Here is a 24,098-nt window from a genome sequence, read left to right on the forward strand (position 1 = left end):
TCAGATGGCTGAAAGTGGGGGTTAGCCGGAGTAGGGAGCTCCGCGTGGAAAGTCACAAACCATTACTGTATGCGGACCCCGTCCCCTCCCCACTATCAAGACCATTTTGGTGCTAGTGATGGTCAAAAACTTATACCACACCTAAAAATGGGTGGATCATGCTTCGCATGGAAAATTCCAATGGTACAGAAAACACATGAGCAAAGCTCACTTTCTTCCAGTATTAACTAATAAAATTAACTAATAAAACTCTGTTGTAAGCCGATTACAACTATATCTATTAAAATTGCGACACGCATCTTTCGAAAGACGTTGCAAGAAGCACCTTTTTCGAAAGACGCACAAGAATCCGCCGCGCTCACGGAAGCCTCAATTAACTTCTGTGAGATTACAACAGCGCACTCGGAAGCAGTTCGTATCGCCCTAGAAATAGGCCCTACGCTGCAAAATCAAACCGCAAGGCTACCGCGTTCCGATGTCGAAACGCTTAGCCTCGCGGAAGCTATCGACGCCCGGTCACTGGCCCCCGAAATTGTGTCACATATCATAATATATAAACGCGACCACGCCGTGACCGAGCGGAGAGAAACATAACAACGTCCGAGCCGCGTCGCGTACTATACACCTTATCGCGAGTGATACCTAACACCGTCACAGCTGATTGTAAGCGCAAGAAACAGAAATAAAGACAACGAGCAAGCACGTAAGAAGCGTCTTCTTTTTCTTATACACCGAGCCGAACCATCACCCTTTGGGTCCCAACCCTTTAGGCAGAACGATCCCAACTACCGACGGGAAAGAATTCCCAAAACGAGCAAACGCTCACAACAACTCGAATTGTGTTACATGAGTTATATAAAGTTTTGAACATTTAACGTCGTTTTTCTCAAAAACTATTGTTTTTACAGCAAAAATCAATAGAACATAAAATGTGTATTTCGATGAGATCTATAACTTTTATCTGAAGTATTTTTCAAAATTTTCATTATTTACGGAGATAAATGGAAAAAACCATAATTTTTATGGTTTTTTCAAGGTTTTCGCCATGAAAATCAAATTTGCGCCAATTTTCACTATTATATTCGTAATCAGCACGTCGAAATACGTAAGAATCCAGAGTATTAAAAAAATCGGAGGTATGGGCTTTTCGGAAGTACACCCCAAATTTTCTTAGATTGTATATTGTAAGGTTTAACTATATATTGTTTAGTTAAATATTATAAAGTCTGTATATGTCATATATATGTATAAGCATACATATGTACATATTCTTTGTGAATATTCACGATTAATTATCTGTATTTATTTTCAGTGTGGCATTTATGCAAATTATTAATTATAAGAAATATGTATATATTTTTTATAATTAATAATTTGCATAAATGCCGCACGTAAAAGACGGCTTGTTTCCAAGCGCCGTAGTAGACGGATTATTGCGAATAATACAGAAATAGATATTGCTAGATGTTCAAAATCAATTTTTTGATTACTATACTGTTAATACTTCTTATAATATACACAATAAAACTGAAAAGCTTGATATTAATAATGTTGAAAAGTTTTATATTAATAATGCATGTACTAACACAATACATATTGATAATACAAGTACAAGGAATCATGATGAGTGTCAAGGTAGTAACATCCAAAGAGACAGCAGTAATTGTATTTTGTTCAGCAATGACTCTGTTAAAAATGATGAAGAATGTAATGATAATTATAATGACAATACTGAGAGATAAGGAGAAATTAAGAAATGCTCTAGCTACATGGGCTATTTCGTATAACATTCCCCACAATGCATGTAATGCATTGTTAAAAATTTTATGTCAATATACATCGTATAACTTACCCATAGATACACGAACTTTATTATAAACTCCAAGACAAACAAATATAATGAAAGTATGTGGGAGGAAATATTTTCATTTTGGCTTACACGATATTATTAAACAAATGCTATCAAAAAATAATGATAAATGTTTTAATTTATTAATAAATATCGATGGTCTGCCTATAGCAAAATCATCACAAGCATCTTTATGGCTTATTTTATGCTCTAATACTTTTAATAAGTCAGTATATCTGGTTGGTGCATATTTTGGATATACAAAACCTAATGATTCTAAAGTGTTCCTGCAATATTTAGTCTACGATTTAATAAAGTTTATTAATGATGGTTATATTCATAATAAAAATATAATTAAAGTCACATTATTTGCTTTAATATGCGATGCACCTGTAAAGTCATTTGCATTGTGCATAAAAGGTCATATGAGATTTAATAGTTGCACTAAATGTTTAGTCAAAGGCAAATAAATATACTAATGGAAGAATATGCTTTCCATATGAAAAACAATATCCTTTGAGAACAGATGAGTTATTTGCAGTTAATGCCTACAAAGATTTTCAAATCGGATTTTCTATTTTAAATAACGTTCCCAAATTTCTACCTTTAACTAATACCTCGTTAAATAATACGCACTTGATATGTTTAGGAGTTGATAAAAAAATGATACTACTTTGGATGAAAAATCCACGTTCTATACGTTTAAATCCACAATCTATCAAATATCACATCTACTGATTTTACTTAGGAATACTATACCAGGTGATTTTGTTAAAAGATCTAGATCAATAAGAGACGTTAAGCAATGGAAATTACAGAAACTAGAGAATTTAGAACTTTTTTATTATATACAGGCCCTGTTGTTTTGAGAAATATATTGCAAGACAAATTATATATTTATTTCGTTACGTTACATGTAGCTATGACAATATTTACATGTCAAAATTTATGTCAAGAAGAATTAATAAATTTCGCTGAATCTTTACTTAATCATTTTGTACAATCATTTGAAATATTATATGGCAAACAGTACATATCTCATAATGTACATAATCTTTTACATATATGCTCTGACATAAGAATGTATGGCCCGCTTGATAAGTTTAGTGCATTTCGCTTCGAGAATTATATGACATTTATTAAGAGACGGTTACGCAAAAATGATAAACCATTGCAACAATTGATTAAAAGATATAGTGAGATTGCAAATTGTGATTTTTTATTTGTAGAACATGATAATAATAGTGTAACATATTCGTGTAAATATGTGCACAAGAATGGTCCAATACCTGATAATGTAGATGTTGCATCACAGTATTTCATGATATTCAATGGAACATTTAATATTAATTGTAAAAGTTCTTCTAATAAATGCTGTCTATTAAGAAACGGTAAATGCATTCTGATTGTGAACATTATACAAACAACAGATAAAGAAATTTATCTTATTGGAAAACAATTAAAATATGTAAACAATTAAAATATGTAAAAGATTTATATACATTACCATGTCAATCTAGCGATTCCGATATTAAAGTGATGAAACTACATAATGATAACATTTATTCGTGGCCAATTACGGATGTTCTATGTAAAGCTTGAAAAATGCCTTATGAAAATGATAAAAACACTTTTGCAATTTTTTCTCTTAACTATGAAATATAATTGCGTGCGTTATATAATATACATATTATACATATACATATACATATAGATATACACATACAAATATATACACATTAGGGTCAAGCAATTTTTTTGACCCCCTGTTGTTTATGTATTTTCGGAAAAGGCTTAAAAATGATAAATTTTGGTAACAAACGGAAATTTGTAAATGAATATCTCTAATAAAAAATCAAAGAAATCGAAAAAATCGATTGAGCATGCTAATGCTTTATGTATTTCTATTTCTCATTATTTACACACTTTTTGCAGTTAATAACATAAAACAAATATTTTTTTACTAGCAATTCACGCTTCTTTTTAATGTTGGTAAATATTGAAGAGAGTGTTTATATTGTTTATGCATAAAAAAGATTTTCTGCAATAAATCATAATTATTTTTAAGAAATAATTATAATTTATTGCAGGAACCATAATAAACCGATTGTTAAGAGGATCCTAAAGTCGTCTGTTTTACCGACAATTTTTACCAAAGGATTTCTTTTTATTAAATTTACAGAATTAAAAATCCTTCTCCACAATTTAAGTATAGACGATAACAATATGCGGTAGTAACAATTTTATACGAAAAACGAAAAAAAGTTTTAAAATTGTCGGCGTCTGGCGTGGACTCGTAACAAAATGTGCTTGATATAAAAATTGTGCAACTTGTACGTATAAATCAAATCCCTTCCGCACACAAGTGAACATTAAGGAACAATACTACGCTTTCAGATCGAGCGTAGGCGTCCTAAAAAAAAAGTTGCACATTGGAAAACATTTCGTGTCCGAAAATTTTGTGTGCCTGCATGAAATGTGTTATATATAGCGGTAAATTAGTTCACGGATGTTTAGATAGGCGGCGCTACCGTAGTCCAGCACTTCCTCGCTCCCTTTTACCTCCAAATCTTACGCCCGCATATTCTCTCTCTCTCTCTCTCTCTCTCTCTTTCTCTTGCACGCAAGCATGTGTGTATGTGTGTGTGTGTGTGTGTGTGTAACATATAATATATGTACTATAAATTACTTACTTTTACGTGTAACCGGTGGCGGTTTTTTATCCGCCACGTTATCTTCTTCACCTCGTGGCATTTTTTCTTCGTGCACGTTCTCCTCGCGAGACATCTTGCGAAGTTGCAACAATGACTACGCGACACTTAGATGCGAAAATCGCGAGGCCTACCCAAAAAACAAAAGAACATCGTTGCTCGGCCTTGTCGAAAGTATAGGTCTGTTTGCGTCACATGCCCCAACATGCTCCTATTCACCCCAACGCACTCCAATACGTTGATTCCGATGACGCCAACCTATTAGAATGCGTTGGAGTGAGTAGGAGCATGTCGGGGCATGGCGACGCGAACAAACCATATAGTTTAAAGTAGAGTGAGAGAAAAAGAGAGACATACAAAAGATGTTATAATAAATACAGAAACATAAAATCACATTGTCGGAACGTAGCGGCGCGGTTACACTAATACTAAAATGTGTTGTATTTGTAACAAATATCACATAATTGTCGCAAATATCACATATTTTTCTAACAATGTTGGTGTATACTTATTATTATCGCGCAGGTTCGATTCCTTTTATGGTGTCATATAAAAGAATTTTTTTAACAAAAAAATGAGAAAATATAAGGGAAAACAGATAGTATATAACAAAATAATATAATTTAATTACATGGATTATAAATTACTTTTTCTTCATATTTTTGCAATTATAATTATTTTATTTTAAAGTACTTTATTTTAGAGTATTATTTTTGTCAAAAGTTTATATATAAAAGCTTCACTGATAAAAATTTAAAATAAAAGTGTAAATAAAAAAATTTTTTTTTAATTAAAATTAATGGTTTTTCTACTACAAAGTTATGTTTTTGTATTCTTATAAAACATTTATTTTAAACAATTATTAAAATAATTTTAAAAATTTACATTAAAAATAAATTTTTTTAAAATAAATATTTAGTTAAATTTAAGTTTTTTAATTTGTGAATGTATTCTATTTACAAAAATATATTAAATTAATATAATATATTAAATTAATTGCATATAAAAAAATATTATTTTTGGAAAAAATTGGAAATAAAAGACTAAAATATTTTGACTAAAATATATGTAAAAAAAATTTTTTTTTAATGTAATTATTACTTATTTAAATAACTTTTTTCAAAAGACTATTTTTTAATTTAAATAATAATTACTTTTTTACAAAAAATAATATATTTATACTTAAAATTTATATTTAAAAAATGTTAAAATAAATTTAAAAATTTTATAATAAACATCTTAGATGCAATTTTGTAAAAATTATGGATTCCGATTGTTCGTTACTTTTCCACATTTGTCTATAAAAATTAATTACATGCTGTGAACAGTACAAAATATTGTACTGTATAAATGAATAACGCGAAGTTTTACGTGTATACATTTACATGCATACACGCTACTATCCAGGGAATCGATTCTGTATTTCTGAGTGAAAATGTGAAAAGCAACAATGATTGGTGTATATCGTTAATCCTAAAAGTATACACCAATTAGTGGAGACAGTGCTGCTCATTTTTCAAATTGTCACTTTCTTTTGAATTCGACCTTCTAAGGATCAATCGTGTAATTTTCTATGTAAAAAGTTTCACGCGAACTCACTGATTCCATTGGTTGACATAGTTGAGTTTACGTGAAACTTTTCACATGAAAAATTACACGATCAATCCCCTGCTGTAACAGAGGGTGCGTTCTTAAATTCGCAACGGATGTAGCTGGATACACTGCTATCTTTGTTCAACTTTCCATAAGTAACAAAGATGGAATAATACTCTGGCGTGTCTGGCTGTATCTGTTGCGAATTTAAAAACGTACCCAGAGTGACAGCCATATATAAGATCTAGCTAGGTGATAGCAGAGTAAAAAGGGTCAGTTCCCACACAACACATGGACACGATTACGACATAAATCGGATATCCGAAACGGGTCCTAAGGACATCCGATAGACATCCCGTGTACATCCCATGGACGTAAAAACGGTTGTCCTATGTCTCGCCAAAAGACATCCAAAGGACGTCCTTAGAATGTCCTCACCGGACATAAAATGGTCATCATTTGGACATATATAATTTTGCTAAAAAATGCACTGAAACAACTAAAAATTAGCTTGATTCATAAATAAAATGTCGAGATATGTTAAGTTAATATATAAGTTAACTTAACATATCTCGACATTTTATTTATGAATCAAGCCAATTTTTAGTGCTTCAGTGCATTTTTTAGCAAAATTATATATGTTAACATTAGACAATTTTGTATACGTCGATAGTCGAAGCTTTCTACGATGAAGTTTTCATCGGATAAATGTGAGAAATTTGGACTATAACTTTGAAACTCTGGTAAAAATATAGTAACGTCTTAATTGTTTTTTTTCATATTCTATTTCTGAGATTATAAAACAATTAATATAAGAAAAAATTATTTAAGTTGTTTTTAATTTTTTTCAAATTATAATTTATGTCTGGAGTAAAATAAAAAAAAACATTACTGTTTTTACCATAGTTCCGGAATTATGTAGTAATTCAAATTTCACATCTATCTGGTAAAAATTTTATCGTAGAAAGCATTAGCTAGCTATTGATCAGTAAAAAATAATAAAGTATTAATATATTTCGACATTTCATTTATAAATCAACCCAAATTTTTCGTGAATTACTTTTGATGAGAGGACAGTTGTTGGAGCACAAATAAAATATACATATTCACTTTGACATATTTTATATATATATATATATATAAAGGAGAAGAAAAACAAACAATTAAGTTTTATTTTATCAGGTAGGTATATAATATACATTCAGATATTGTCTTCTGGGTTTTTTATCCTCTCAGACGAACGGCGGAACCAGTTAATTATGGTTAACTCCACATTCCTATCGTCAATATTGAAATGCTGCTTTGCAGAAACTGCGAACAAGAATTCAAGTATTATATCGTCAATTTTTGTCATCGACTATTAAATATACATACTAAATAATGCACGTAAAACGAAAGTTCCGTTGAACTTTTCATTCTTTTTGAGTCCTTGCCAGGATATTTTTGTTGCTACACAAGGCGAAAACACGGCTCGTAATATTCGTCGAATATGCTCAGCACCATTTTTTCCCCCACGAGTGGAAAACATTTTCTCCTGAAAGAATAAAAAAAATTTAATTTAATCTTTATCGTCGATTACTTGTACCATTTTTAGAATCGTTACTGTGTTATAAATACTTACAAGCTGTTCACGCGCAGCAGCGTTGTTTGACAATAATGTCTCAAATTCATGCCAATCATTTAGCGTTTTCAATGGAAAAACTGGTAAAAAGTTTTCCAATTCTTCCTGTCTCGCGTTCAAGAGTGTTACGTATAGAAAAAAATACATGTAAAATTAAATTTTTATCTGCTAATTTAAATGAGTTTAGATGGCCAAAGAAGGATGACATTCAAGAAGTAGATAAAGAATTTATAATGTATGGGCCGATATATCTTTAAATGGGATAAATCCTTTTACAATTAGTAAAGAAATACGTTCAAATATCGAAAAAAGATTCAAAACATTCAAAAATAATTATTTCATATAATTTTAGTAATAACTTATATTTTATGTTATATTTTTATAAGAATTTTATATTTCCATAAAAGTACTCTAACAAAGAGTTTCTTGAAGCAAAGTTAAATACTTTGTATAAAACTGTTAATTTGCCACAATATTTAATTCGTTTTAAGCCGGCGAGCAAAGAAATACACGTTAATTAAACAAAATGATTAATACAAGTAACCGTATCAGTAACATTCAATTCTACGGACTTCAATGTATAAACAGCTATGTACTTACGGAGCTTTAGGTCCTCTATTTCCAATATCAAGGTTAATTTCTCTATTTCCAATATCAAGGTGCGTTCACCTTTTTCGTACCTCGTACCTTTTTCGCACCTTGTACCTTTTTCAACTTCGGATCTTTCCGCAACTTGTATTCGACATTCAATTACCTTCCCGTCGATTAATCTTTGCTGCGACATAACATCGTCTACGTCGCTTCGTTTTATAAATTTCCCGCTGCAGCTCGGATATCTCCTCAGCGTTGAGACCCTCTTTCTGCAGTCTACAAAAACAAAAAATTCTTAAAAAAAAAAAACAATTTCTCGTATTTTCTTGCTACGTCTATCGACAAGTGTTTGACTATAAACTATTCTGTAAACACTAACGATATCGTTACGTGTTCTACGCAGTTTTTCTATATCGTAGAACTGCGCAGAACACTTAACGATATCGTTAGCGTTTACAGAATAGGCCCCTTAATTCTTGTAAAATATACGACGAGTACCCTTTTATCGCATGGCAATAATACGGGATCAATACAAAATGAGATATTATATTGTTTAATCTTTTAAATGCCTAATATTTTCTATGCAACTTTTACAACCGAAAATAACCTCAAATTTATAAGTAGACTATATTTCAATAAATTATCAATATATTTCATATAATTATTTTATAAAAGTAAAGATTTATGTCAGGTAATATTTAGAACAATATTTTATTAAAGAAAGAAAGATTACGTACCTTTCAAAAATGCAGATGAACTGCTGGCTACTGCCGGCTAACTTTACACACACACACCACGTAAGAATGTCTCTCCACTCACACACGTCGCTCGCTTAGCTACCGAGAGTCGCCAATCGCGCACGCGCATGGCGAGCTTTGCAACGCGATAGCCAATCACAGACACACTCAACTTTTACTTAATATAATATATTTTAAATAATTTCCTTATTTTAAACAACTTTATACAACTATAATTAACAAAAAAGTTTAGTTTTTCATATTTAACTAGTAACATTATTAGTTGAAAATATTTAAACAATTAATAAAAAATGTATAAACAATATTTTTTCTTATTTTGAAATAATTAAAAATATACGTTGTATAAATTTTATAAAATTTAAATTTTATTAATTATTAAGATATAGAATACAAATTATATTATAGCATTGTTATCTTCACGATAATTATTTATATTACATTATACTACGATATTTTAGGACATCCGGAACACGTCTTTCGGACATCCTGTTGTAGTTGCGATTTAACGGGACGTCCGGATAACGTACTTCGGATATCCCGCGGACATCCGAAATACGAGGACATAAACAGGACTTTTCAGGACACATATAGGATATCCGAAGGACGTCCGTGTGTTGTGTGGGTTCACTATACGGTACGTATTGGCAACGATAGGAGCCGGCACTGACACAATTGGTCTGTTCGTTTTCGCTGCACTGCTGCACTATTGCAATAAGTTAGAATAAGACAAATGAATTTTGTCTTTATTCTAACTTATTGCATCAGTGCAGCAGTGCAGCGAAAACGAACAGACCAAATGTGAACCAACCCTAATAGAGTGCGACAGCGGCGTGGCGCGGCGCAACGCGACTTTACGTTGACAACAATCAGATCACATAGATCTGTCACAAAAGTATATTTATATTGAGTGCGGTATATTGTGAAATAAAAAAAAAAATTATTTACAATGTGTACACCCCAGGGGGAAATGACAGGTCGGATAGACATTGAATCGACGTCTTTTAGATGTGTCTAAATAAGATCTAATTTGACGTCTATGTAGACGTTCAAATCTTTGAATTTCGACGCTATCTAGATGTTAATATCGACGTCTGTAAAACATCTAATAGACATCTACTGAATATAATGGCTGCATTCGGTACTGCAACGGCTTAGTATTTTGATTGGAATTATATTAATTATTTTTTAAACGACAGGTGCAGAAAAATTTTTTATTTTACATAACTTTATCTGTATATATATTTCAATTATACCTAAATTAATAACAATATCGACAGTATCATATTTGACAGAGTACGCAGTACATTAACACAAATACTTGCACATAAAAAATTTTTTCAAGTAAAAACAAATCTTCCTTAATACGTAAATAAACAATTATAAGGAAAATAACGGAAAATAAACAGTATGATTTTGTACGCTGCCCGATTCGACTATTCGTTATTACTTTTTTAAACGGGTTTCAAAACGGTTTAAACAATTCTACTATACTGTATATGGCTTCGTGAACATAGCATTTATTATCAAAATTAAAAATTTATGAATTACATTTATAAAAACGACTAGTACAAATTTTCAGTATAGTATAATTGTTTAAACCGTTTTGAAACCCGTTTAAAAAAGTAATAACAAATAGTCGCATTTAACTTTTATATAGTTGCTCTAGTGCAATAAAATAAAAAAGAGAACCAATAACATAAGGCTTTACAAATTGCACATTTTTAAAAATCATAAAATTTTAATCGTGTTTACGCCCAGCAGCATTTTGTAGCCAACTTCTAATTGCGTTTAAAGCTTCTGATAAATCACTATCCGGAAATTTTAATAGCATCACTCCTAGAACAAAAGTACAACAAAGAAAAATTAATAATCTGCGAGTCTCTGAGTCACCAATTGTACAATAAACCAAAAACTTTAAAAAACATAATACTGAAAGAAGATAAAATACCTTGAAATAATTCCCACAGTTTCAGCTCTTTAAAGGGTCTTTTAATTTTCGTAGCATTCTGAGAATTATGACCATCAAAATTAAAATGTATAGCTAAAGAATTGGTCATCAATTTGGCCATAAGTTTTGACGTTGCAATTTTCTCATTAGTCCCCAAAGCCAAACTCTTTAAATAGTAGCACTGCAAGAAGGGAACAAGCAAAATGTAAAAGAATTATCAGTATTTATAATGCACATTGCAAACAGTAAAAATATATTAGGTTGTATAAATATATTAAAATGTTACATACCGCTGCTGAAAGATTTACATCTTGTGATAAAAATTTCTCAAACTCTTTAAGACTTTTTATATTACTCAGAGGCAGAGAAGGTAAATTTGAAGGTCTATTGATGACAGCTTGTTTTGGAAGCAGACTTCTATTTAAGTTTGCTTGATTCATAATAACAACGTCAAGCTTGCTACTAATGTTTTCCAAATTTTTTTCAAATTTTATAAAACGTTTATTATCTGAAAATGTATTAACATAAAATGACATAAGTTATTATCACTTGTACAAGTTGTAATAAAATGTTATTTTATATATAATATATACATAGGATGTTTGACGATGCATATGAAACTCTCGTGTAAGTGTACTTTAGGTCAAATTGAATAAAAAATTTTTGTATAATTTTAGGAATTATGTAAAATTTTAGTTTTTAATTAAAGAAGATTGGTATGTAATTATGTGCAATCAATTACCAATATTGTTTAATTAATAACTGAAAATATTGCATAATTGTTTGGAAAATGGTACAAAATTTTTGCATTTAGTTTGACTATTTAATTTAACAACCTATAATCAACATATACATGAGAGCCTTATATGTCAACGTCTGCAGACACCTAAATATATTTGATAAAAGGAAAAAACGTCTTGAAATATGCCTAAAAAAATGACGTTTCAAGGAATAACCCAGTGAAAACAATCTAGTCAAAATGTCAAAGTGACATCAAATTCATGAGAAGTATAATGTCTAAATGAGTGATGAAAACGATGGAAAAACATCCCTCATATGAGTGATGAAAATGATGGCAAAGCATACCATGATGGTGGATATAAATTTTCTTTAGAGGAAAGTGGGCTACGCTCTTCCTGTGCGGGTACCAAAGTATCAACTTTCACTGGTGACTGAAACAAAGGGTTTATCTGCTTACACTTTTCCTTTAATTCCATATTTAACAAGGGAGATTCTTGTAGACTTCTACGTGAATCGTCAGATTGCCTTGAAATATTGGACACTTTTGGGCTCACAATTAATGGTTCTTTTTCAGAAAGAAGTAATGTAAACTGATCTTCTGAAGCACATAATGAAGTTTGTGAGGAAACTGCAGAAGATGTGGAGTTTTTAAAGCTTTTGACCATTTCTCTGGTCTTTGTCTTAGCATTATTATTTAGTTCTCTGAGATTATTAGATAGAGTCTTCTCTGGAGATTTCACATTTTCGAATGTACATGAACTCTTCATATAATGTCCAGAAAAAGAGGTGCCAAGTTCAGATTTAGATTGCTTTTGTGATGATTGTAGAACTTTTGAAGATGCACTGAGTAACATAGCTTTATTTTTCTCCTCAGTATTCTTCATAGCCTTTTTCTTTTCATTTATAATTTTTTCAAGCAATTCCTCACAATTATTTTCTGATGAAGATTTACCTAAGTGTTTCGCAACTTTCAATTCTTTGACGTTTGAGGAATTTTGAATAATATATTTTTTGCACTTTTGACCAGAAATCTTATTAAGTGAAATAGAAGCCTCAGAAACATGAATTGCTGGTGGTGAAGAAATGCTTGACTTTTTTTTCTTAGATTGATTTTCTATACACTGATCAGATTCATCTGATGAAGATGAAATTTGTTTAACTTTTTTCTTCCTTTTTCCTTTTCCCATTTCTTTTCCAGTATCAGTCTCATAGGCTGAGGCATATTCCATTATTCCTGTCAATCCTTTTCGTGCATTAAAGTATGTATCTGTAGCAGAGAAACATTATTACTAAGATTTTTTTAAGAATGTTGAGGCATTAGATTAAAATAATAAAAGCTTGCTGAAACCAATTAGATTCTGTAAATTTCATCGTAAAAAGAATTCTGTCAAAGTTTAAAGCTGTTTAGAAAACTTGTTACTAAGAAAATTAAATAATAAACTTACACGTAATCTTATGGAAAATAGGGGAAAAATGATTATATTTCAGTAAAAAAATGATGTAAAAAACATGAAATTTTGCAAGCAAAACGATTAAGACCAAGTAATAATTATTCATACCAATTTTTAGCTTAATTAGAACATAAAATTACATTTAGTCTTATGGAAAATGAGAGAAAAATTATATCTCAGTGAAAAATGATTTAAAAAATATGAAATTTTGCAAGCAGAACAATTAAGACTATATAATTAAGACTATAAACAATTAAGATTATATATAATTGTCCATACCAATTTTTAGCTTAAGTAGAAAATATTTTTTTCATTTAAGTGTTTAATAGTGTTTTTTTATTTAATAAGTGACACGTACACTATGAAATGCCATGCAATGTTGTCAAATGCAAAAAATGATTTACTTCTTGAAATATGCAATTTAACGTTTAGCAGGGAAAAAATACCTGTACCGTCTCATCCTTAAGTAAAACAAAAACAAAGGAAAATTGCTTACCATAGTATCTTTTAACTTCCACTATATAAGTGGACCAATTTGATTGCGCATTTGCTTGAGTTCGAACTAACATTCCTGCTGCAGAATTATCTCCTGGCCAGAGTATATTCCCGATCATATTTTCATCTAAATCTTGAATCCATTTTGAGAGAGCTACCTCGTAATATTCATCTTCGTCACCATCGGTAGGTAAGAACTTCACGACCACAAACTATAAAATAAAAAGGTAAAAAATAAAATCAAATAATCACGTTTTTTTATATCACAAATTTCTTTCTGGGCAATGGCAATGTTTTTAATTGAAAAATATTTACAATTGTTTGCATTACATACAATTGTATATATATAAAAAATTATACACATATACAATACCTTAGCTGAAAATATTAAATATTATAAAAACAATAGCATTGTGTGGAGAAGAGGAACACATAAAAAAGAGTAATCATCAGAATAAGGCATTAACCAACATTTAGCGTGAACACTCTGCAATGGCACAATAAGCCTTTGTTCGTCTATTTCTGAAACTGTAACAATGCCTAGTCTAGATGATGGCAAAGGATATGTATAGAAATCTTCCATTTTCTGAAACTTGTTACAAACAAGCATCACTCTTCTCTCTTGCTGTATAATATTCTTCAACATATAAACATTTCCATCTGTTGTGCAGAAGCAAGAGTCTTTTATATTAGTTCGGAAAACCACATCATCAATAGAAAGACATTGAAAATATATTCCTGGTAATTGTTCTTCTGCATCTTCTTGTCTATAAAAAAGGTAAACAATTTTTTCTTTAGCTTTTAATTTAATTTCTACTCTTCTGGTTCGCTCCAAATCTCGTAGTGCAGCTTGTTGTAATGGTTTATATCCAGATTTCAGGCTACTTTTGATTAATTTTAAACGATTTTCAAATTTGAAAGAGCTGAAATTCTCCAGAGGTCCGTGTTCTGCACATTCTTCAGCCAAATGACAGAGTGAGTGAACGTTATACACCACAAAACGTCTTCCATATAAATTAATAGAATGCTGAATGAAGGTTCTGAGTAATTCATTAGCAAAGTCATTAAGTACATTGAAATGCAAAGGACTAGAGAGAATATATAAAGCAGCATGAAGTAAGAGATAGTTTTTGTAAACATTTTCCTGCAATTTATTACGAAATACTAGGAGTCCATCATAAAGGCACAATCGCCTTTCTTCTGTACCTTTGTACATCTTCCAGTCATTAATTGATCTCGGTGGTCTGCAAAAATCACTTGGACAGAAATCCTTTAAAAAAATCAGATTGTCAGAAATATTTTTCCTGGCAAGCTTGTTAAGTTTCCATGGTCCATTCCATTTCATCCATGTCATCAATAATCGTCTGAAGACTCCATGCCAGACTAAATGAAATGGATCCAATCTAAATTGGGAAACCATTCCTGTATGTATTCTCTCTAAAATAGAACAACCTATATGATGAAGTGGATCTTCTTGAGTGGTGAACGAATGATCAGTTCGCAATGGAGCATTCAAATTTGTGTAGATTATACGATCAGCAACATATTCACCAACACAGGTGCACTTTTCACAAGCTCCATAACCTCCATGACCAACGCAGCATTTCACCAATGAGCGAGCTGGTGCATCAAGAATATAATTTCGTATTCTGAACGAGTATGTGTAGTCATTCCGAACATACCCATTTTCCAATAAATCCTCCAATTCATTGACAAATTCGTGCAGATAAGAATTCAAATCAGCAGGATCATGATCACCGAAATACACACAAATAATGAAAGGTTCATTTTCTGTATTTACCAAATAACCTAAAATCGGCCAAAATTTTAATTTAGAACTTTTAGACAGTGGAAGGCCATCCATATTTACATCAATAATAATTGAATTGTAAACATTTAAATATTCAGCAAGAAGCATGTTATCAAGATTTTCTTTATACCCTTATACAGTTGCGACCCATCAGGTAACTGCTGAACACCTAAGTGTGAAGGTGTTTCGAGTAAAGTTTTGTAGCTTTTAGGTAAAACAGGAAACAATACTTTCAATCTAATAAGTAAATTTTGTAACATTTTCATGGATAACACACCTCCTTGCAGGGCCCACTCTCTTAATGTTCTTAAAGCATAAAAACCTCTCTGTTCATCATTTTCAAATTGAATCATTAGGTCATTATCTTCATAATCACTACATCTGTTTATATTAACAACATTATCCATTTCACCAATTCCATCACTGTCGCTGTCCTCATCTTCAAAATGTACTTCATCATTAACATCATTATAATTATTATTAACATTTATATTGTTCTCATTTTCAAAAGAACTATCATTAAATGCATCAGATCCTGTTGATAACACTGTTGATAATTCAGAACTATTCGTTTCTAAAAGAATATCTCCATTGTTGATCTCTGGAATAGATAGCATATGAATTTCTTCATTATCATCGGATGAAGTTTCTGCTTCGTAGATATTGGTTATTCGTCTTCTTAAATCATTTTGCTTTATTCCTATTTTGGCGAATTAATTCCTTGATAACTTGCTCCTTCGCATTTCTATGATACTTCAATATGCACATGTAAAAACAATACATAAAATATAAAATATTAATTAATAATAATTGTAGTGTTCGTCTACAACAACTGGCTATAATTTATTTCACAATAAAAAAAGGTACAACGTTTCGACCCTTGGTTTGGGTCCTTTTCAGTACAGCTAGAAAACAATATGATTCCTCTGTTATAAAAATAATATGTGACAAAATTCTAAGATGTAAATTTAACAAGAAGTAAAGAAAGATTACCTATAGTATACATATAAAAAAATATCTCATTCCATCAAGAACATCCATTAAATATGGGAAATTGCTGAAACTAACATATTGAAACTAAAGTAATTAGATAAATAAAAAATAAGTATTTAACAATTAACATAGATTGGTAAACAGAAAATTATAAATTAAATTAAACATTAAATAAACGTCAGAAAATAAAATTAATTACAAAAGAAAAAAAAATAAAGAAAAAAATGCTTATGTGTCTGATGTGTCAATGATACAAAATACAAATAAAACAATATAAACTACAAATAATACAAATAAATTATAGCCAGTTGTTGTCGACAAACACTACAATTATTGTTAATTTATTGCTGGTATTCTAATCCAGACAGCACACTATATTAATAAAATATTTACAAAATATTTATAATATTTATTTAAATATTTTATAAATATTTTTGTGGTCTTAGATTTGACAAATTATAAAGATTTGTACAATATATATAAATATTTATGAATATTTACAAAATATTACAAATCTTTATTTATAAATATTATGTAAAATATTTAGTCTATATTTTTATAATATTTTAAAGATTTTTCCTTCATGTACATAAAATATGTGTAAAATATTTATATAATATTTTCAAAAAATAAATGTAGATAAATATTTATGAACATTTATCATAAATAATTGTATGCTGTCTGGGAATTCCCATTTTTTGATTAAAATATTTATTATATAAAGAACATAATAAATAAAAACAATAATATTAAATGTTGCTTATGATGCATTTACAATAAAAGTCTAGATAGTATGAAAACTTTATATAAATCATAGCAAAAGCAAAAAATATAAAGTGGAATTATTGATGATTGATACCCCGTTGAAAAGATAAAATGGAAATCCAGATGGTTATTTACATGTATGTGCATTCCCATGGATTTTAGATGATTTTGTATAAATTCCATATGGTTATCTACATGGAATTCATACAAAATTATATCAAAAATCCATGGGAATGCATATACATGGAAATAACCATCTGGATTTCCATCTCATCTTTTCAACGGGGTAACATTTAACCTGCACAATGAGGTTATAAAGAAAAGCATATAAAAGCACACATAGTTTCTAATTAAGTAAACCTAAACCTAAACCTAAACAAAAATTTATTAATAAATTATAAAGTACATAGAAATTAAATTTTATAAGTTATTTAATTATGAAGTAATTATAATTATCTAATATATACTCTTCGAGGATGCAAAACTCAAATAAGCTGTGTCATTATATCACAGATGTTATTTTGGCATTATATATAACCAATTATGACTATTATTGATATCACTGATAACACTGCATCGAAAAATAGGATTTTATTATTGAGTAAATAAAATAATCTGTAACGAACCTCCCATCCGCCGGCTTCCATCGTCCGCGCGCGGCCCGACCGAACACCCGTCGAGCCGCTATACGGGCACCGGCCCGTCATAAAGACACGTCTCATCGGAGGCATCTCCAACGATCCGCGCACCGGCCCTCCGCTGTTCGATCAGCGGAGGGGATCGGGCACGGAGGAACCCGAGCGCTCTCGGAGTTGTACGAACCTCCACCCGGACGGGTATAAAAGGCCGTCCCGGTGGAGGACCAAGTCACTTCTCGACCGACCGTATTCCGGCAATCCTGTCCGCCCGATACGACGAGAAGTCCTCCTCGATCAAGCAGTAGAGTGGAGCGTCTCCGCTTTCGCCAAGCGCTCTTGGCCACGATCAACTCACATCCTTATCCTGAGCTCATCAGTCGAGGGTGGAGTGTTCTCCGCCTTCGCCGAGGCAGTCTCGGCCGCAGCTCATTCCATCCTAAATACACGGCCCGGACGCAAGAGATCGAGCGTTCTCCGTCTCTCCCGAGTATTCTCGGGACCAGTGCCGTTTCCTAAGACACACGTCATCTCCGACACGGGATGAGAAATTATCGGCCGCGCATCCACGATCACCTGCGCTCCGCGTAAACACGGCTCCGCGCCCACCACGCCGCGCGCTCCCGCGTCTCGCAAATCTCGCTCGGCACAGCGGGAGATTACCCAACCTCGCGCCGCGTACCCCGCCTTCGCCACCGAACACCGCCGCGGGTTCACACGAACAGCTGACGCCGAAACGTCAAGCTATCCTGTAAATATTGTAAATGTATCTGTAAATATTCATTATAATATAATTTTTAAGGAATCGAACACCGTCGGATACGATTCATTGCCTCAGGACCTTTTCTACCCTAGATCCCGGCGAGCTACGTCCGTGTAGGAAAACGGTCGTTACATTTGTGGCCGGATTTCGGGAATGAATCGATCAAATATATAGATCATGAAAATGAGATTCTTGCGAAGTTATTGAAGACAGATAAATGAGAACTCACACTATGGTTGCATTCAGGGAGACGTTATTAACGTTATCAGCATTAATCTATCTTCATTACGCATAAAAAATAGACCAAGGATAGACTGATATTGATAACGCTAATTAGCGTTTTCCCGAACGCACCTTATATCGAAGCACTTACCGGTGGATTGTCACTCATTTTCGATGATTGATTGCTGACAATTTTTTATTGAATAGCACGATCCCAGTGAGATGCCACACCGTGCCGGACACGGCTTCGTGAAACGGTCGAGAAGATATAGGAACTAGCACGAAATAGACGCCAAGAGAAACTATACGGATGCATGTGTGCGCTCAACATAGAGTGTCTAGCAATGGGTGCATTCAGAAGCACAACCGCTCACTGAGAGGCTAAGTAGCAATTGAAGGTGATTTGTTGGATCCAAAGGTAAGACCCAATCACCTTCAATTGCTACTTAGCCGCTCAGTGAGCGGTTGCGCTCCTGGATGCACCTAATGTTGCCAACACATTTGCTGTGTTCAGCGGAGAATGTAGCGATGGAACTGTTGTAAAATACTCTAATATGATTGGTTCTTGTTCTTAGTTCTTGTCGAATCTAAATGTATAAACCAATCATATTAAAGAATTTTACAACAGTTCCACCGCTACATTCTCCGCTGAAGGTGATTTGTTGGTTGATCCAAAGGTAAGACCCAATCATCTTTTTCAATTGCTACTTAGCCGCTCAGTGAGCGGTTGTGCTACTGATTGCACCCATTGAGAACTTTTCCTACAGGAGCATGTTTAAAATCCTACGCGCAGGCTTCAAATCCTACTAGATTTTATTTTATACACACAAAAATAATTAAAGTAATAAAAAAATTAGTTATTAAAATGTAAACATCTTTTCAAACAAAAATCACTTGATTAAATAAATATTTTTTTAAACAAAAATTATTTTTTGTGGCTGATATAAAAATAAGCGAAGGAACAGAAAATATAATTATTTATAACGTTATTCACTTCCCTGCATAAAATGTCTTATTCAAAAATAGTGTTTTGTATTCACGAAATTTTATTGTGAATTCTGTTTTGCAGAAATCTCAGATTGGATCGTGGGTAATACTTTTCAGTGCGATATTATTGAAAATAAAACCATGAAATCTTGTATATCTTTGAATCCGATAACAATTATTGATCAGAAGAAGTGAATCTTTTTTAATGCGAAAGTTCGGATTTATGTGAATGCTTCTTGTTGCGATTGAATGCGAAGAATTCAAAAGATATTCAAAAGATATTCAATTGAATATTTTTTGAATATTTTTTGAATTTTTTTGAATTTTGCTTTTTGACCAAATGTTTTTCAATATTTTTTAATTCTTTTTAATCCGACGTTTTATGCAGGGTTAGAAATTTATTTATTAAATTTTTTATTTAGAACATAAAACACTTTTTTATGTAAACTCAATATAAACTTTTATATAAATTTCCCAGAGTAGTATAGAATATTATAAATTTTTATGAATATTTTACAAATTTATTTTCAAAAAATATTTTTTAAAAATTATATAATTATTTTTCATAAACCATTTAGAAATGATAAAAAAATTATTATCAACAATATATAAAATATATTTTTTTAATGTACTAAAAAATATTTATGATATATGAACTCGAAATATTTTTTATATTCTTTGATAATAATGGTATAAATATTTATTTTAAATACTTTCATAAATATTTATCATATTTTTTTTATACCTGACAAACTCAAACATAAAAATATGTACAAAATATTTATCATAAATATTTTTCTTTTTTATAAATATTTTATAAATATTTTATAAATTTTTTGTGCTATCTGGGTTATCTTTTATATAAACTCTATATAAATTTTATAAAAATTTATAATTTTTTACATATAAACGTTTTCAATAAAAATATTTAAAAAAAACAAAATATTCATTGTTATTACTAAGTTCATAAGTGCTATGTTTGCCAGTTTGATAGAGATTTCAAAGAGAATTCGAAGAGAAAATGAACATATACAGTTGCAACACATATATCGCATAGTTATACATATATGCACCCTCTGTTACCATTTCATGGAACCGCGTAAATGCTATCGACGTCTAATCGACATCGATCTGATTTACTATTTCTATCTAAGAAAGCTGTAGACGCCATCGACGTCTGATCAATGTCGATCCGACTTGTCATTTCCCCCTGGGACAGTGCAAAAACAGTGCCTCTGTTTGCCACCAGGCTCTCCCGAAAAAAAAGATGGAAATAAAGGTTAGTATATGAATAAATGTAATGTAAGATATCAGACGTTTGACAAATATACAAACAGATAAATAGATAGACAGACAGATAGACAGACAGATAGACAGACAGATAGACAGACAGACAGACAGACAGACAAACAGTCTGTATCACAATTTTTTTGTATAGAAAAATTTTAAATATTTGAGAGAAAGTACCCATATATCACATCTTTTAAAAAGCTTTCTGAAAGATATCTGACAGAAGATATCTGTTAGATATCTTGAAGGATTTCTGAAAGATATGTGCCGTGTGGGTAATGTGTAACAATCTTACCACAATTATCTCTCAAATTACTTGTTCGAAAAAATGTTTTGAGTAAATCTAACTAGAGAATATTTTATTATTTGCACAAATATTGTTTGAGTAAAGTGCAAGATTACAAAGAAATCTTTAACTTTTATATTAAGTTTTATATTTTATTATGTATGTTGATAGATTTTTATTGTAACACACTTCTCTGTTTATTATTGTATATTATATGTTTATTTTTTTCGCAGGTGGCAGTTATTAAAGAAGATAAGTACAATGGAGCTTTGGAAAAACTGTACTCAAGAAATAAATAAGAATAAAAAATATTTTAACCAGATGCATTTATTTATACGGCATAGGTAAAATTAATAATACTTGAAGCGTTTATTTAAATGATACAGGAAAAAAAATTTAAACCAGATGCATTTATTTAGGGAGCACTGGTAAAATGAATAATTCCTGAAGCATCTGTTTAGATGGTACAGGAAAAAGTATTTAAACCAGATGCATTTATTTAGAAGGCACTGGTAAAATGAATAATTTCTGAAGCATCTGTTTAGATGGTACAGGAAAAAATATTTAAACCAGATACATCTATTTAGACGGCACAGGTAAAATTAATAATACCTGAAACGTTTATTTAGATGATACTGAAAACAAATATTTAAACCAGATGCATCTATTTAGACGGCACTGGTAAAATGAATAATTCCTGAAGCATCTGTTTAGATGGTACAGGAAAAAATATTTAAACCAGATGCATTTATTTAGAGGGCACTGGTAAAATGAATAATTCCTGAAGCATCTGTTTAGATGGTACAGGAAAAAATATTTAAACCAGATACATCTATTTAGACGGCACAGGTAAAATTAATAATACCTGAAGCGTTTATTTAGATGATACTGAAAACAAATATTTAAACCAGATGCAACTATTTAGACGGCACTGGTAAAATGAATAATTCCTGAAGCATCTGTTTAGATGGTATAGGAAAAAATATTTAAATCAGATGCATTTATTTAGAGGGCACTGGTAAAATGAATAATTCCTGAAACATCTGTTTAGATTAGATGGTACTGAAAAAAATATTTAAACCAGATGCATCCATTTAGACGGCACAGGTACAATTAATAATACCTGAAGCGTTTATTTAGATGATACTGGAAACAAATATTTAAACCAGATGCATCTATTTAGATGGCACAGGTAAAATTAATATTTTTTGAAGCATCTATTTAGATGGTATTGGAAAAAATATTTTTTGTTTATATACAGAGCACAACATGTATATGTATATGCTGCTCTACATCAGGTCTGTCCAGATTCAGATTGAGAACCGAACACATTTTCATTTCTCGATAGAGACGGAGATAGTCTATCCTTTTTGGTTTACTCTCTCTCTCTCTCTCTCTTTCTTTCTCTATTTCACTCTATCGAGATTCAGTTTGGACACAAACCTGTTCTGCATGCATAGTTGGAGGGTAATACAGAGCGGAATTAAAAATGTCGATAAGTTATTGAATTAAAAATGTCGATAAGTTATCAATTTTTTAATTCCGTTTAGGCGGCGCTGCAACTCCGTCAGAGTTCGGCCTCGACTTTAGGATCCCCTTAATTGAATTAAAATAAAAAATGGAAAAAAAAAACAATTTTTCGATTTTTTAATCAAGGGTAGATGGATATTTATTTAAAAAATTTTCGTTTGTCATCAAAATTCATCATTTTTATGTCTTTTCCGAAAATACACGAATAACAGGGGGTCAAAAAAATCGCTCCACCCTAATACATACATATGCGACCATTTGCATGAAAAGGGCCCACCTTGTCGTTATGGCGTTATGCACATGGGCGTATTCCTGACTAAATTTCGAACATTAAAAAAAAATTGAATCTTTTAGATTCAAAAATGGCGGAGTTATTTACCTTCAAAATTGGAAAGCGAAGAACGGCATTTTGAAAAAACTGAAATTAAATATTGTTACTACGTGTGAGGCACTTCTTTCTGTAAAAATAATTTATTTAGAAATTAGTTCAAAACAAAATTCCAGTGTAAAAAGATTCAGGAAATCCTTGTGTTGATTCCACTAAAAAGACAAAATTGTCCATTTTTATCACAAACTCAAAAAACGCAAATACTCGAAAACTAGGATCGACAAAGTGGGTCCTTTGAGCCCTTTTCATCCGGACGGCCACATATTATATTGTCAGAGGCTGTTTCGCTAGCGCGTGAGCGTCGTGGAAGGGAAGCCGGGATGTTCAAGAAATTACAGTGTATTACACACACAAAAAAAACTAACGTATAATTAATCTTGATAATATACACTCCAATTTACAGAGAACAACAGGAGAAATGACGTTGCGTAAGTGTGCAACGACGTCGTTGCACACTGTCGCGACCGAGAGCAAGTGCTCGTCCGGAAAGTAATTTTGATTCTAAGTTCACGTGAACTAATAACCGATAATTGCAACGTGTCTGTAAGTCGCTCGGAGACAGACTGGCTGCTCACAGCCCGCGCTCACGCGTCTTCGTATCGCCCGGACGTCCCGATTTACCTCCGTACATCTCTTAAACACGCATTCGCGATCACCCGTCTCTCGCGTGG

General features: G+C 31.5%; 2 protein-coding genes across 6 annotated transcripts; both read right to left on the minus strand.

The window, feature by feature from the left end:
• Positions 1–7,258: 7,258 nt before the first annotated feature.
• LOC118645683 lies at positions 7,259–9,261 on the minus strand. 3 transcript variants are annotated; one of them, XR_004963365.1, is made up of 5 exons: positions 9,103–9,209; positions 8,375–8,641; positions 7,775–7,879; positions 7,528–7,687; positions 7,259–7,464 (listed from the first exon to the last, which is right to left on the minus strand). XR_004963365.1 is itself a non-coding variant. In XM_036287307.1 (4 exons), the coding sequence occupies exons 2-4, from the start codon at positions 7,919–7,921 to the stop codon at positions 7,355–7,357; spliced, it is 417 nt and encodes a 138-aa protein (XP_036143200.1). In that variant the 5' UTR covers positions 7,922–8,634; positions 9,103–9,261; the 3' UTR covers positions 7,259–7,354. The 3 variants fall into 3 exon arrangements, 2 of the variants coding, with proteins under 2 accessions (XP_036143200.1, XP_036143199.1); XM_036287307.1 differs by having other exon boundaries at positions 7,775–8,634; positions 9,103–9,261; XM_036287306.1 differs by having other exon boundaries at positions 7,775–8,641; positions 9,103–9,261.
• A 203-nt stretch (positions 9,262–9,464) lies between these two features.
• LOC118645698 lies at positions 9,465–19,786 on the minus strand. 3 transcript variants are annotated; one of them, XM_036287334.1, is made up of 5 exons: positions 17,794–17,899; positions 13,760–13,970; positions 11,362–13,079; positions 11,072–11,252; positions 9,465–10,959 (listed from the first exon to the last, which is right to left on the minus strand). In XM_036287334.1, the coding sequence occupies exons 2-3, from the start codon at positions 13,875–13,877 to the stop codon at positions 12,124–12,126; spliced, it is 1,074 nt and encodes a 357-aa protein (XP_036143227.1). In that variant the 5' UTR covers positions 13,878–13,970; positions 17,794–17,899; the 3' UTR covers positions 9,465–10,959; positions 11,072–11,252; positions 11,362–12,123. The 3 variants fall into 3 exon arrangements, with proteins under 3 accessions (XP_036143227.1, XP_036143226.1, XP_036143225.1); XM_036287333.1 differs by lacking the exon at positions 17,794–17,899 and adding an exon at positions 14,132–14,210; XM_036287332.1 differs by lacking the exons at positions 9,465–10,959; positions 17,794–17,899 and adding an exon at positions 19,098–19,786 and having other exon boundaries at positions 11,157–11,252.
• Positions 19,787–24,098: the final 4,312 nt, after the last annotated feature.

Source organism: Monomorium pharaonis, chromosome 5 (assembly GCF_013373865.1).
Source record: "Monomorium pharaonis isolate MP-MQ-018 chromosome 5, ASM1337386v2, whole genome shotgun sequence".
Taxonomy (NCBI): domain Eukaryota; kingdom Metazoa; phylum Arthropoda; class Insecta; order Hymenoptera; family Formicidae; genus Monomorium; species Monomorium pharaonis.